This window comes from Schistocerca nitens, chromosome 12, assembly GCF_023898315.1.
Source record: "Schistocerca nitens isolate TAMUIC-IGC-003100 chromosome 12, iqSchNite1.1, whole genome shotgun sequence".
Lineage (NCBI taxonomy): Eukaryota > Metazoa > Arthropoda > Insecta > Orthoptera > Acrididae > Schistocerca > Schistocerca nitens.
The window spans coordinates 22,456,952-22,473,257 of NC_064625.1; the positions used below are offsets into that span (position 1 = coordinate 22,456,952).

Here is a 16,306-nt window from a genome sequence, read left to right on the forward strand (position 1 = left end):
ATCCTGAATGCAAGTGATGCCATAGTACCTCACTTTGATCAAAATAATTTTCTGATGGACAGATGGCAGCGGGGCGGAGCAGAATTGTCACCTTTCACACAACATGCTCATGAAAACCTGTCACTCCTTGGAATCTAATGCTCAGCAAGCACATACTGTGTCTGCAGAACAGCCAAGAGCAAGCACACGGAACCCAAGAAACAGCTGTGATTGACACATGGCCCTATCACTCTACTCTCAGAAACATCACAAATTTATTTTAAGCAAAGTATTTCCATTAGTTTACAAAGCCTTGGTCACAAAATACTAACATAAGTTATCTTAAGAAGCTCAGTTTAGGTTATGGAGAAATGTAGCCACACTGACTTTACAACTTCTTAGAAAATAAGCTAAAGATGATATCTATGATCACAGCTTCTACCCCTCATCTTATTAAATATGTACTTACACAGCAAGCAGTAAAGGAAACCAAAGGGATATTTAGAAAATTTATGAAAGTGCACAAAGAATAAAATTGCAACTAATGTTTGATAACGACAGCGTAATTCTGGCAGATAAGGCAAAGGAATTTGCAGATCAGATGAAGTGAATAGACAGTGTCTTGAAAAAGAGATTATAATCTGAACATCAACAGAAATTAAATGAAGGTAAGGCATTGAAGTGTGAAATAGGCAATGCTGGAGGAATCTCAATATGAAATTAGAGAATGAAGGAAATGATAAAATAATGCTGGCAACGGCAAGAAAAGCTATTGTCAAAAGGATAAATATACTAACATGAGACACAAATTTACAAGTTGATGAAAATCTAATGTAACTGTATAGACAAAACCACCGAGCAAGACATGGAAGAAGAACAAACATATAAAGATATAGAAATTTGCTAGCTTTCTAAGCCAGTGACTCCTCTTCCTGTCAGAAGGTCATAGGGAAATAAAGAGGGGCTTCCAGATAAAGGACTGGTGAAGTTAAGATAATGGGAAAAGTCCAGGAAAATTATGCGTAACACCAGATTTGGGAGACTTATCAAGACATTATGAGAAGGAAAGACTGATTGTTGGAGACTGCACTGGACAAGATTTGAAAACCTGAGAGCTTAAAGGTCGAAGGAAGGTTAATAAGCAAGACAGAATACTAACAAAACATAGTGCACAAGTTAATAAGAGTGGAAAGCAATGTGCACTGTATGTGGTAGAGGTGGGGGAGGGAGGGAATAGGCAGATCAGAAAACAAATGATACAGAAAACTAACCAGGAGTGAAGAAAGGAATATTTACAGGGCAGAAATGCTGAGATCAAATAAATTTATGTAAATTAACGCCAGGGAGTGACAAAAACCAAGGCCATGTAATGCCAGCCTCCACTGTGGAGTTCTGAGAATCTCTTGCCTGGGGGAAAAATCCAGTAGACAAGTGTGGTGAAACAGGTACCAAGGTCACGTTGCCAGGTTTCTCTGCAATAGGATATTGTGTGTTTTCAGTGTAAATCCTTTGTCTCTGATCATTGATGCTAACTGACAACTTGGTGGGCGTGAAAGGGCACAGGTAGAGGGTGTACGGTGGCAGCACACAATATCCTGTTGCAGGGTATGCTCACAACATGACAGTCGCGAACTATGTGCCTGTTTCATCAGATGTGCCTTCGAATACTTTTCATCCCTTGACCCGGGATTCCGGGTGACTTTCCTGAACTCTCCCGATTTCCCAGCCCTCACTGGTCCTTTTGCTTCTGTTCAAACCTTTTTGCAGGGCAGAAATGCTGAGATCACAGGCTCCAAAAGCTTGCAGATTTCAATACCTTAATACATGTGTACTCCTGCTGCCCCTTGGCGAGCAGATTTTTTTATCTATTCAATTACATTAAATTTAAGTGTCAGAAGGTTTCAAAGTAGTCTTCAATGTAGCCTCACAGGGAATTTAAACTAAGATGATAAATGATACAGACAAGAAAACAAACTTTTAAAGCGTGGAAGAATGGAGATGCAGAGATCTGGGGTGTCAAGTGACTTGTTAAGAGGTTGACAGGAACATCCTGGGGCATTCAGGAATAACTAATTTTTTAAAGGAGCCATGTGTGGGTAAAACAGAACTGTTAAGTGAGGTTTGATTTTGGTTAGCAGGTTCAAGTTGATGCATGGTTCACTAAACATTCATAGGTGAAGAGGCTTGTGCAGGACAGATTAGCATTGAGAGCTGCATCAAACTACAAACATCATGAAGTTTCTGAGCTGTTGTTCCTTGATGTCACATGGGATCATATTTGGAGGAAACTAAGTTCAGGACTAGAGCATAATACTGGACTGTCACCTGAAAGTTAGCAAACTGAAAAGTGTAACTACAACAAACAAAGAAGAGGTGTGTAATCTTGCTGCATTAATAAGGAAGAGTAAGTCTCTAATTTCCGTTATGTTGGGAATTTCACAGAAACAGTGCGAACAGTACACAGAACCCAGAAGGATCAAACTATTGCACAGTTAAATGTGGAAACTACAAAACATCACAAAACGCAAAAATAATGATGCCAGGGTTGCCGCAAGTTTCCCCATGTGAAATTCATCGACATTCCCGTGATTTCCAGACAAGTTTTAGCATTTTTCCTGACAAATTTTGAGATGTCAAAGGTAAGTAAAAAAGTAAGTTGACAAAAAAGTAAGGGCTTCTTTATTTCTCCCCTGTGTGAGCAAAAATCTGAAGTACTAACATCAACATCTTTTGTAATGAACTATTTGTAGATGGTGAAAGCAAGCAATATGGTGCATGTGTTTCATTAAAACCACTGTTTTATTTCAATAAAACTAAACACACGTGGTGACAAAAATACAAATTTCCTGGGAGTCTAATGACAGATTTAAAATACCTTCACTGATTTCAGAAATAACCTTAGAAAAATACAGGCCTCTAAAGAAGTGTATAAGGTGGGGAAGATTTGCGTAAACCAACACTATAGGTGACCACAAATAAAATGTTGGTTCTACTATTTCGTTATTGTCGGTTTTACCACTGAGTTATGTCTATTATTTTAGATGTCTTCTGTGATTTTTCTTTTGAGAAATATATGAGTACATAGTATACAAACTGCCACAGCTTTCTTCTTCTGATCATCCATACTTTCTAATATATAAACTATTTCAAAGTGCCAAAATGTACTAGAATAAGTAAAATGTCTACAAAACACCACACTGTACAATGTACTTGTGGTGAAACAGTCACAATTCCTGAAATTCATTGCCAGTGGCCTCTGGCCTGCCAAGGAGCACCACAGTCCGAGGTAAATGGATAAACCGCAAAAATCCTTCACATTGTGCCACACAAAAACAGACCCGACCTACAGACAGATTGGTGAGACTAGATCAGAAGGGCAGGGCTTGCACATTAATGGGAAACGATGGGCTTCAGATTCGCAGGCCCAGTCCATTAGAGATACCTGCAGAAATCTCCTGCAGTTTTGGCCTGTTGTGCAAGTTCACTCTTGTGGCCAGCTATTCACTGATCACAGACACCACATTGATGAAATGAGACAGCAGTGATCCATGTAACAGGTAACTTGTACAAATACTCTGAGAAACAGTACTAGTAAGGATAGGTAGGAACTCACCGTAAAGATAACTGCCGAGCCACAGACACGCAAGTAGAAAAAACTATCACACTCTCACAACTAAATTTTCGGTCATAGCCTTTGTCAGAAAATGAGAGCACAAACAAACTCATACAATCACTCAGACAACTCGTGTGCACATGGCCGCCATCTCCAGCCACTGCGTCAACAATATCTGAGAATCAGATTGAAACAAACAATTTCTCAAGCCTCCCTGCCTCTCAATAGCAACTGCTAGCCTAGTGGCACAAAGTGATGGCCGTGTACTGACTGCAGTGGCAGGAAGGGGAGAAACAGTACGAATGAGGGAGTAGGGAAGCAGCGCCCATCCAGCGATGATGCACGCTATCACAGTAAACAAACCATTTCATCTACTGAGACAAAAATGAGAGTTTTCCAATGTCTTTTCCAAATTGACATATCCTTGACCTGTTTCAAATTCCCTATTATCACTCGATTTCCAGAACTTGTGGCAACCCTAAGATGCTGACTGAACTTTTGCTTCCTTTTGAGTAATGTATGTATGAGGGCATCCTGAAAAGTAATGGCTCCAAACTTATGTGAAAACTCAAATCTTTTTAATGTAGTTAATAAGATAAGGAAGGGAAGTTTGGAGCGCTGGGAAGAGAGGTAGGTCGGTTCATTCGGGCGAGAGGACCAAACAGCGAGGACTTTGGCCCCATCAAATTAGGGAAGGAAGTCAGCTGTGTCCTTTCACAGGAAACATCCTGACATTTATCTGAATCAATTTAGGGAAATCACAGAAAACCTAAATAACTTATGGAAATCACAGAAAACCTAAATAACTTATGGAAATCACAGAAAACCTAAATAATTTAGGGAAACCCTGGAAACCCTAAATCAGGATGATTGGACCTGGGCTTGAACCGCCACCCTCCGAATGAGAGTCCAATATGCTAGCCACTGCGTCACCTCGGTTGGTCAAAGCTTTTCAAATAAAACATTAACATTCTACACATTTACTTTGCATGTCTACTTATTTATTTTTCAACATAATCACCCTGGTGATGAGCACATTTCTCCCAATGAGGGACCAGTTGTTTATACAGTCACTGTACAAAACTTGACTGTTAACAGAGCCACAATCTCATCTCTGCTTGCACCACTTCATCGCTATCAAAATAAAATTCTCAAAGGTTTTCACAACAAGGATTGTGTGCTCCATGTGTGGACAACATCATCTGCAGTGAGAAACTATAACACGCCATTTCTCACATACCGAGACAGCACCATGTTACATGCTGCACTTTGAAGCTCTCTAGCGTTGAAGGGTTGCAACTTGTGTCAGCAATGTGCTAAGTTGACTGAGCAATATCTCAACAACGTAACGGGTTTGATCTGCAGCACAACATGGCACCCTCACATGGCCACTATAGCATCTATGCTATCATGGATCAGTGGAGAAATAGAAGTTCCACTGAGAATTTCAATTAAGACATTTCTTGTATTCTACTCTCAACCAACCTGGCCTTTGTCCTGAACCTAGACCTTGGGGTACATTGTCTTCCTTCACAAATGGAAAGTATTTGACATTCTATCAAAGTGAGAATGAACAACAAAGACAAAGTAGCCTCCCAAATTTGTGATTGTCTTGAAGAAATAGACTTAAGCATCATACTGATCATGGAGTCATTAGAAACAGAGCACCAGATTGGACTGAACTATGACAGAAGGAAAACGTTGAAAATCTGAATCGCAAAGACTTGAGAGGGATTTGAAAGATTCTGCTTGTAAACGCAAGCCTATTTGAATAAAAATGGTCCATTTCAGTCGTAACACAGTCAGCATCACTAACATTGTTGACTAATTATGGCATTGCACACGGAAAAGTATGACTGCAAGGAAATTAAGTAGATGTATATTTGGCAGCATTTACACTGTGTAGTGAATGACATTCCCTTCAACTGTGGATAAGTCGAAGATAATGTCCCCTAGCAGAAAGATGTACAACAGTACCAGATCCAAAAATTTGTGTTAAACTTCAGAGCATCTAATAGTTTTAAATATTTAGAGGTAGTACTACAAAGTGATACTAGAAGAAAAAAAAAATTGAGGTCTACAAAAAGTTTGCCTGACAAATTGAAAAAGGAGCTCATTGCCACAATGCTGCCGGCTGGTATAGTCATCATGAAAGAGGAACTGTTATACTGAGGGAACATAAATGGGGATTTTTAGAAGGTAGATAATAGTCTCCCAAAACACTGTTGGTAATTTAGTAACCCACGGTACTAGGTAGTTTTCAAATCTGCAGCACCCATCGTACATTTCACACAGAGATTATAAGAGAAATTAGCGTGTGTACATAGGCATACAACAGCAGCTTTTCCTCCATTACATATACAAATGGAACAGGACAGGGGCCATCCAACATACGTAATAAGATCCCTCCACTAGACACTACATTCGTGTAGGGAATATTTATTCAGATACTCATTTGACACTTTACAGTATGTCTTTGATTGAAGTTAACTGTAATCCTAAGTTACACTACCTAAAAACTCTCCAGATTAAATAACAAACTGATTGTTGACGCATTTAGCGAAGTTGTTACTGAAGGATACTAGCTTTGCACTGAGTCATTAAAGGATCCTCTGAAACATTGTTTTAACAAATTGCATCATATCAAGCCTCTCAGTAACGTGCAAAAATAAAACTACTAAGAAATATTAAAAATAGTACCACAAACAGGGAAAGTAAATTTCAGTGTGATTTTTTTAAACATAACAGTTCACTTAGGTAATGTAGTAATGGTAAGTCCAAGTGCAAGGAAAATAATTTAGGAGGTACATGCACTGAGTCAGTGAGAGCAAAATAAACAAGATTGAGAAACTTGCTATGTTTCAGATGAATGCTTTTTCAGTAAACGTTACACAGTGGGGGCCTCTTTAATTTTTTGCAATTTATTTATGATATTTATGATGTATGTACATAATAGACCTTGGATTACACTACAGATCAGTCTGTCACTCCATTGACAATCCCCGCACGCACTTGTCTGTGTGTGTGTGTGTGTGTGTGTGTGTGTGTGTGTGTGTGTGTGTGTGTGTGTGTGTGTGTGTGTCAGCCATACTCTGCAAACCACCATGAAGTGCATGGCAGATGGTGAGCCCTATTGTACTAATCATCAGGGTTTCTTCCCATTCCACTCACATATGGAGTGCTAGAAGAATGACTGAATTATTTTAATCTTCTCCTCACAACCTATGAGTTAAATGTAGATGGTTGCATATATTCACAGAATAATCATTTAAAGCTGGTTCCTGAAACTTTGTTAGCAGATGTACACTGAATAGTTTCTGTCTATCTACAAGAAGCTTTCAGTTTAGTTCCTTCAGTATCTCTAACACACTTCCAGCTGTGACCATCCATGCTACCCTTCTCTATATTTGCTCAATATCTGCTGATTAGTCCTACTTGGTATGGGTCCCACGCATTTGAGCAATATCCTAAAATGTGTCACACAAGTGATTTGTGAGCAATATCCTTTGCAGATGAATTAAACATCCCTAGCATTCTATCAACAAAATGGCATCTACCACCTGCTTTAACCATGACCAAGCCTATGAGATTGTTCAATTTCACATCTCTATAAGATGTTACACACATATTCATATGAGTTGACCACTTCCAATTGTGACTCATGGATATTACAGTACGATTACTACTTTCTTTTACATTTCATCAAGCACAGAGTTTTACATTTCTGAACTTTTAAAGCAAGTTTGCAATCTCCACACCACTTTGAAATCTTATCGAGACCTGACTGAATATTTATGCAACTTCTTTCAGATAGTGCTTCACTATAGGTAACTGCATTATCTGCAAAAAGCCTGAGGTAATTATTAATTTTGTCTGCAAGGTCATTCATATATAACATGAACAGCAAGGGTCCCAACACACTTCCCTGGGGCACACCTGACAATACATCTACATCTGATGACTCTCCAAGCTAACATGCTGCATCCTACCAACCAAAAAGTCCTCAATCCAGTCACAAATTTCACTTGATACCCCACATGATCGTACTTTTGACAATAAAGGTATGTGTGGTACTGAGTCAAATGCTTTACGTAAATCAAGGAATACTGCATCTACCTGACTGCCTTGATCCAAAGCTTTCAGTATGCCATGTGAGAAAAGTGCAAGTTGGATTTCGAATGAACGATGTTTTTGGAACCTATACTGGTTAGCACGGAGGAGGTCATTCTGTTCTAAGTACATAATCATGTCTGATCTAATAAAATGTTCCAAGATTCTACAACTAATCAAGGTCAAGGATATCCGACGGTAATTTTGTGGATCACTTCTACTACTGTTCTTGTGGATGGGTGTTATCTGTAAGTTTTTGCAACTACTAGGCAGGGTTTACTGTTCAAGGGATCTATGCCAGATTATAGTTACAATTTTAACGATCTTAGCTGTTTCTCAACACCACTGACACTAATACTTATTTCATTCATCTTGTCAGTGGTATGAGGATTAAATTGGGGCTATTCACCTGGATTTTACTTCTTGAAGGTACATTTGAAAATTGTATTATGCATTTCAGCTTTTGCTTTGCTAACCTTTATTTCAGTTCTCGTCTCATTTGATAGGGACTGGACATCAATTTTAGTGCCACTAACAGCCTTTACATATGTCCACAATTTCTTTGTTTTTGTGAAAGATTATTTGACAATATTCTACTACAGTAGTCACTGAAGGCTACTCATATTATTCTCTTGACGGCCAAATGCGCTTCATTCAGCATCTCCCTACATATATAGACCTACACTTTGTTTTGTATCTATTATGCAGTAATCTGTTTCTTTAGAAGGTTCTTCAAAGTGATTGAACACCACTGGGGGTCCCTCCCATTATGAACTGTTGTACTGGGAACATATCTAGCCAGTGTACAGATTACTCTTTTAAACCTGAGCCATAGTTCCTCTGCACGTTCCTGTCCTGTGGTAAGAGCGTCAAGCTCCTCATTGAGATATCACCACTGATTTTTTAATCAGGTTTACTGAACATATGTATCTTTCTGCTCATTTTAGTTGTGCTTTGTATTCTGGTAATCATTGTTGCAACAACCACATCATGGTCAATGATACCAGTTTTGGTGTGGACAGCCTTAAAGAGGTCACCTCTATTTGTGTAGGGTTCTAAACTGTGTGTTCTACATAGTTTTCTGAGAATATATTTATTAATGTTTCACAGTACATGCCATCTTATGTCTATAATGTACATCTTTGATCTTTAAAAAACACACCTCCTTTGCACGATATCACATCTAGTATTCAGTGGTTTGTTGCCTTTACTATTTAAATTAATAAGTTCATTTAGGGCTTAACAAAGCAACTCAGTTTAAGACTTAAGTGTGCAGCATAGATTTGCACTAAATATGGCAGCCATCTTGGTATTTAAACAACATACTTATCAAACCACTTCTGTTGCTATTCAGCAGCAGCTTGGGGGAGCTAAAAAATTGAGAGCAAATTTGAAGAACACGAGTGGATAAATAGCTGCTTCATCTAGAGCACAACCTCATGTGGTTAAAACAAAGTAATTTACTGTACAAATAAATACCAGAAAGGTGAACAACTAATTGTTAAGCAAGAAAATGCTGGAGGCAGTGGCAAATATTAGGAATTTTTCTCCATAGAATAGAGGCAAACACACAATTGCAGATTCATGGAAAAAAATAAACCCCAATGACAAGATGGGCTTAGATTAAAATTTATTTTCGGCCGCCCACTGAATCTGAATTTTAAAAACCTGTCTGTGCCATACCACATTACCTTCTCTACACTAAGGTCATATATGACGCACAAAATGGAGGATGCTAGATAAAAATTCGAAATTCAGGCCTACTTCCTGCGCGAGAAGAGAAAATCGCAAAAGACGAACACACAACATATTTGACTTTTTACCATTTAGTAATATCTGGAAACATTACACACGATCCAAAAATTAACACTACAGTCAAACAATGCATGTAGAAAAAAAAACCCTACAGCAAACTTTTTACGATAGGCACGAAATTTATTGATTACAGGCACGTAGAATGCACAAAACAATCTGAACTTACCGGACGAAGATGTGCTACATTTTTAAAACTCAGGTACGAAAATATTTTCTCCAGAATCTCGGCAGGAAAGTCTAACAAAGTAGGTGGTGGTTTTGGTTCGGCTGGCTTCACAATTACCACGCTTGTACTGGGTTCACAAATTGACGTTTGTACCAAGCTAGTGCGAGCTGATTTGGACGGTCCTGGTTCGGGCCCCGCTGTAGGGCTTTCACCTCCACCGCCAAAATTTCCGGAGAGTCTAGTTGATACCATGATTCTTCTTGTTCCGCCGCTCTCCTTAAAAATGCGATTCAATGCTCAATATTATAGTATTACTTAAAGAAAAACATTCGCTACACACAAAGCACCACACAGATTACAGCGGAAAAACTTCAATCGTACCTTAATAATATCTCCTTTACTCGTTTTAACGAGTAATTTCAGCTTCCGTTTACGCGCATGTTCGATATGAACTACCTCGCAGCAGTCAGAACGTAGAAATTTTAAATCATAGCATAAGCTACGCCACGGAAGTGAAGTCTTGATAGATCAAAAAATGGTTGATCATACCCTCAAACAGCCAACAACTCACTACATCTGCAATCTTAATTCATGGAAATTCTCGGCCTGTTCCGCGACTTTTATACGTTTTACGTTAATTTGATCGTTTCTGAATATACAGAAGCAGCTCTCGCACGACTCAACAAAGACACAAAGCTACAATTAATTATAAAAATTGGCCCTGTCTGAAACTACTCCGTTGGACCCAGTGCCAAAGATCTTACGTGAAGCTGTATAGCTATCTAGCTGAGCGCAACACCACCTAATAATAATAACTGTGATCCGAATGTAGCCGCGCACAGTGGCAAGTTCGCCAACCTTTAATGTATTAGCAAATTAATGTTCTGCTGGTTATTCGAAAATGGCATATTGTCTTGCGTACCACAAAACAGAGTCATTCATTAATAGTATGACTACACATACAATTCTAACTATGCGAAATGTCTTAAAGTTCCAGTCTAGAGCCAGAGATAATGCAACATCTGTTATGGACTTGTCTATTTTGACAATTACGACGCAAATAATACCATTACGTTATTTAGAGGTGGTAAGACAGAAATACTGAATTAAGATAGCGGAAATGTGCTCTGCTAAGAGCTGCGAGAAGCATTAAACCTACACCTGGATTGATTCGAGTTAAGTTTAGAAGTAGGAGGTTGCGAAATTTCGTACTGTGTGACTATCTTAAATTTACTTGTTTCCTTTACACATTATGATACAACTGTATCTGCACGTCACACACCATTGTTGTCTGTTACTGTCAATCAAGGCAGTTACATCGAAATCTGAGACTGCAGCAATACATTATTTCATCCAGTCAATCTTTTTCGATATTTAGTTCTCTCACCCCTATAAAATGAGAGGACTTGTGATGTAAATTTCCCATTTCATTTCTAATTATTCAGGCCTATTTACTTTGACCTATTACTTCAGTTGTGTTTTTTCTTTAGTTCAATTTAATTTCTTCGGCTACTAACCAAGGATCTCCAAACTGTGTTCCATTTGGTTAATAACGAGGACATATTCGAAATGAAATGCAGTATTCACTCGGTTAACGCACTACGTGTAAGTAATGTAGACCTCTAAAAACAGTTTCTAGTGACTGCACAGAAATTTGTGTAGCCTACTATTCCATCGGGTGATGCTGAGGGAATTAGATTAGGAAATGAGACACTTAAAGTAGTAAAGGAGTTTTGTTATTTGGGGAGCAAAATAACTGACGATGGTCGAAGTAGAGAGGATATAAAATGTAGACTGGCAATGGCAAGGAAAGCGTTTCTGAAGAAGAGAAATTTGTTAACATCGAGTATAGATTTAAGTGTCAGGAAGTCGTTTCTGAAAGTATTTGTATGGAGTGTAGCCATGTATGGAAGTGAAACATGGACGATAAATAGTTTGGACAAGAAGAGAATAGAAGTGTTCAAAATGTTGTGCTGCAGAAGAATGCCCAAGATTAGATGGGTAGATCACATAACTAATGAGGAGGTATTGAATAGAATTGGGGAGAAGAGGAGTTTGTGACACAACTTGACTAGAAGAAGGGATCGGTTGGTAGAACATGTTCTGAGGCATCAAGGGATCACCAATTTAGTATTGGAGGGCAGCGTGGAGGGTAAATATCGTAGAGGGAGACCAAGAGATGAATACACTAAGCAGATTCAGAAGGATCTAGGTTGCAGTAAGTACTGGGAGATGAAGAAGCTTGCACAGGATAGAGTAACATGGAGAGCTGCATCAAACCAGTCTCAGGACTGAAGACCACAACAACAACAACAACAACAACAACAACACTATTCCATAGGTTCCATTTTCTGTAAGCTACCAGAATAACTGAAAAATAGTGATTTCGAGTCAAAAGGCATGAGGCTGCTATTTGGTGTGCTGATTCTTCCATTCTCTACATGAATGTTACCGGCAGTCAAGAACTTTTCACTGTATTGGGTTAGGTAGTTGTCTGTATGTACTATCCCAAATATCTTTTTTTTCTATCTATAACCTTTATACTGCTACTCTGTGAATTATATGTTCAGCAGCTTGTTCCATAGCTGAATAGCTTCGACTCAAATGAAGTAATGAAACCCAAGAGAAAATTAAAGAAAAGAGATATACACACACATCAAAAAAAGTTTTGAATCAACCCAGTTTCCAGAACTGCTGAAGATAGACGTTGACTGGGGATATTGTATCACAGACACAGTCCTTTTGACTGTTCAGAGATGTCACTAAACCCACCCAAAGATGTAAACAATCATGCATGAGCAGCGCCTGTTAGATGGAGGGGGTCCGACAGCCAATCAGTTCCAGTCATTCCACCTGGAAGGAGGTACACGGTCAATACCACGGTTAGACTGCGTCCGCATTGTTACTTTGGGCCAGGAAGTGCTCTCAACAAGGGAAGTGTCAAGTGTCCAGGCGTCTCGGAGTGTACCAAAGCAATGTTGTTCGGACATGGAGGAGATACAGAGAGACAGGAGCTGTCAATGACTTGCCTCGCTCAGGCCGCCCAAGGGCTACTACTGAAGTGGATGTCCGCTACCTACGGATTATGGCTCGGAGGAACCCTGACAGCACGCCACCATGTTGAATAATGCTTTTCGTACAGCCACAGGACGTCGTGTTACGACTCAAACTGTGCACAATAGGCTGCATGATGCGCAACTTCACTCGTGACGTCTGTGGCGAGGTCCATCATTGCAACCACGGCAACATGTAGTGCAATACAGATGGGCCCAACAACTTGCCGAATGGACCGCTCAGGACTGGCATCACGTTTTCTTCACAGATGAGTGTCGCACATGCCTTCAACTAGACAATCGTTGGAGACGTGTTTGGAGGCAATTCCATCAGGCTGAACGCCTTAGACACACTGTCCAGTGAGTGCTGCAAGGTGGAGGTTCCCAGCTGTTTTGGGGTGGCACTATGTAGAGCCGACGTACGCCGCCGATGGTTATGGAAGGCGCCGTAACAGCTGTACAATACGTGAATGCCATCCTCCGACTGATAGTGCAACCATATCGGCAGCATGTGGGCGAGGCATTGACCTTCATGGACGACAATTCGCGCCACCATCATGTTCATCTTGTGAATGACTTCCTTCAGGATAACGGCATCGCTCGACTAGAGTGGCCAGTAGCATGTTCTCCAGACGTGAACGCTATCGAACATGCCTGGGATAGAGTGAAAATGGCTGTTTATGGACGTTGTGACCCGCCAACCACTCTGAGGGATCTACGCCGATTCGCCGTTGAGGAGTGGGACAATCTGGACCAACAGTGCCTTGATGAACTTGTGGACAGGCATGTAGCATTGCAAGAGGAAGTTCTACTGGGTATTAGAGGTACCGGTGTGTACAGCAGTCTGGACCACCACCTCTGAAGGTCTCGCTGTATGGTGGTACAACATGCAATCTGTGGCTTTCATGAGCAATAAAAAGGGTGGAAATGATGTTTATGTTGATCTCTATTAAAATTTTCTGTACGGGTTCCGGAACTTTCGGAGCCAAGGTATGCAAAACTTTTTTTGGTATGTGTACTTTATTGTAACTCTATTGGATACACTCAGTTTAGAGAAATCTGGAACGTCACATCATAACAAAAAAGGTTGTTTTTGTAGCCTCCAATTAAAAGACTGGTTTGATGCGGGTCTCGACACTGGTCTATCCTATCACCTACATCTGCATCTACATCTATACTCCACAACGCATTGAGAAGCACATGGGACAGGGTACATCACAAGTACCAGTTATTGGATTTTCTTCCCGTTCTGTTGAGCTATGGATTGCTTCTGTGCATGCTGTAATTATTTTAATCTTGTTCTCATGATCCCTATGTTAGTGATATGTAGAGGCTTGCAGTATACTCATAGAATCATCACTTTGAACCCATTCTTGTAACTTTTTTGGTAGACTTTCTCAGGATAGTTTACGTCTATCTACAAGAGTCTGGCAGTTCAGTTTCTTCAACATAGTACTAACACTCTTCAGCATGTCAGACACACCTTTAACTGTTTGTACTGCCTTTATTTGTACATTACATGTTCAATATCCCCTCTTAATCCTATCTGGTATGGGTCGCACACACTTGGGCAATATTTTAGAATGGGACGCACAAGTGATCTCTAAGCAATCTCCTTTATAGACTGATTACACTTCCCAGTATTCTACCAATAAAGCAGAGTCTGCCACCTGTTTCACCCACAACTGAGGTGATGTGATCATTCCATTTCATATCCTTAACAAGTGTTACAACCAGATATTTGTATGAGCTGGCCGATTCCAACTGTGACTCACTGATAATATAGTCGTAGGATACTATATTTTCTCGTTTTGTGAAGTGATAAATTTTACATTTCTGAACATTTAAAGCAAGTAGCCAATCTTGGCACTAATTTGAAATCTTACCAAGATGTGGCTGAATATATATGCAGCTTCTTCCAGGCAGTACTTCATTACAGATAACTGCATCATCTGCAAAAAATCTGAGGTTGCTATCAACATTGTCTGTAAGGTCATTAATACACAAGATGAACAGCAAGGGTCCCAACACACTTCCCTGGGGCACACCTGAAGTTACCTCTACATCTGCTGATGACTCTTTATCCAAGATAACGTGCTGCATCCTCCCTACCAAAAAGTCCTCAATCCAGTCACAAATTTCATTTGATACCCCATATGATTGTACTTTTGACAATATGAATAGGTGTGGTACAGTGTCAAATACATTTCGAAAATCAAAAAATACTGCATCTACCTGATTGCATTGACACATAGCTTTCAGCATATTACGTGGGAAAAGTGTGAGTTGGTTTTCGCATGACTGGTGTTTTCGGAATCCATGCTGGTTGCCATATAGGAGGTCATTCCGTTCGAGTTAACTCATTATGTTTGAGTTCAGAGTATGTTCAAGGATTCTACAACAAGTTGATGACAAGAATACTATTGGACGGCAGATTTGTGGATCAGTTCTACCGCCCTTCTTCTAAACAGTTGTGACCTGTACTTTCTTCCAACGACTGGACACGGATTTTCGTTCGAGGGATCTACGACAGATTAGAGTTAGAAGAGGAGCTAACTCAGCTGCAAATTCGGTGTAGAATCTGACAGGGATTCCATTGGGCCCTGGAGCTGTGTTCAGTTTTAACGGTTTCAGCTGTTTCTCAACACCAGTGACACTAAAGCTTATTTCACTCATGTTTTCAGTGGTATGAGGGTTAAATTGGGGCATATCTCCTCCATTTTCCTTTGTAAACGAATATTTGAAAAATGAGTTAAGTATTTCAGTTTTTGATTTACTGTCCTCAGTTTTTGCCACTAACTTCGGTGCCACTAATCGCCTTTACATACGACAAGAATTTCTTTGGATTTTGTAGACTATCATGTGGCAATATGCTGCTACAGTAGTCATTGAGGGTTTCGCCCATTGCTCTCTTGACAGTCAGCCATTTGGCATCTCTCTAACTCTAGTGCTACGCTTTGTTTTACACCTTTTATGCAGTAATCTCTGTTTCTTTAGAAGTTTCTTTACAGTGACTGTGTACCACAGAGGGTTCCTCCTATTACAAACTGTTGTACTGGGTACATACACTGAATAGCCAAAACATTATGACCACCCGCTTAATAGCTTGTTTGTCTGTCTTTGAAACGAAATACATCACTGATATTGATATTGATAATCTTTTCATAAATTGTTCATGAAAACTATTAAGATGGGATTGGTCACAAGTAAAAGAGCGGGGATTGTACGGTTTAATACTAATATTGGATTGGTTACGATGTACACTAGTGAGCCAAAACATGATGACCCCTGCCCACCATGACGTTAGATGCCACCTGGTGGCGTTGCAGGCATGTGATGCAGTAACAAAAGTATGTAAGCAGAGTAGACACGGGCAGGGGTCACCCTAGTGAAGATATGGGCTGCAAATGGGAAAATTTATTGAGATAAGCGACTTTGACAAAGGGCAGTATATTGTTACACAGAGCCTGCGAACGAGTATCTCGAAAATGGCAAAGCTGATCGAATGTTCACGTGCTACTGTTGTGAGTATCTACAGAACGAGGTAGGAGGACACTGAAACTACCACTA

At 39.8% G+C, this 16,306-nt stretch overlaps 1 protein-coding gene across 3 annotated transcripts in view; it reads right to left on the minus strand.

The window, feature by feature from the left end:
- The window catches only part of LOC126215337 (F-box only protein 28), a 95,713-nt gene extending 85,279 nt beyond the window's left edge, over nucleotides 1-10,434 (minus strand). For all 3 annotated transcript variants that reach the window (XM_049942021.1, XM_049942020.1, XM_049942019.1), the window contains exons 1-2: nucleotides 10,065-10,434; nucleotides 9,684-9,959 (exon numbers count right to left, since the gene is read on the minus strand). In XM_049942021.1, the coding sequence (XP_049797978.1) occupies nucleotides 9,684-9,935 (252 nt within the window). In that variant the 5' untranslated portion in view covers nucleotides 9,936-9,959; nucleotides 10,065-10,434. The remainder of the gene's footprint in view (nucleotides 1-9,683; nucleotides 9,960-10,064) is intronic.
- Nucleotides 10,435-16,306: the final 5,872 nt, after the last annotated feature.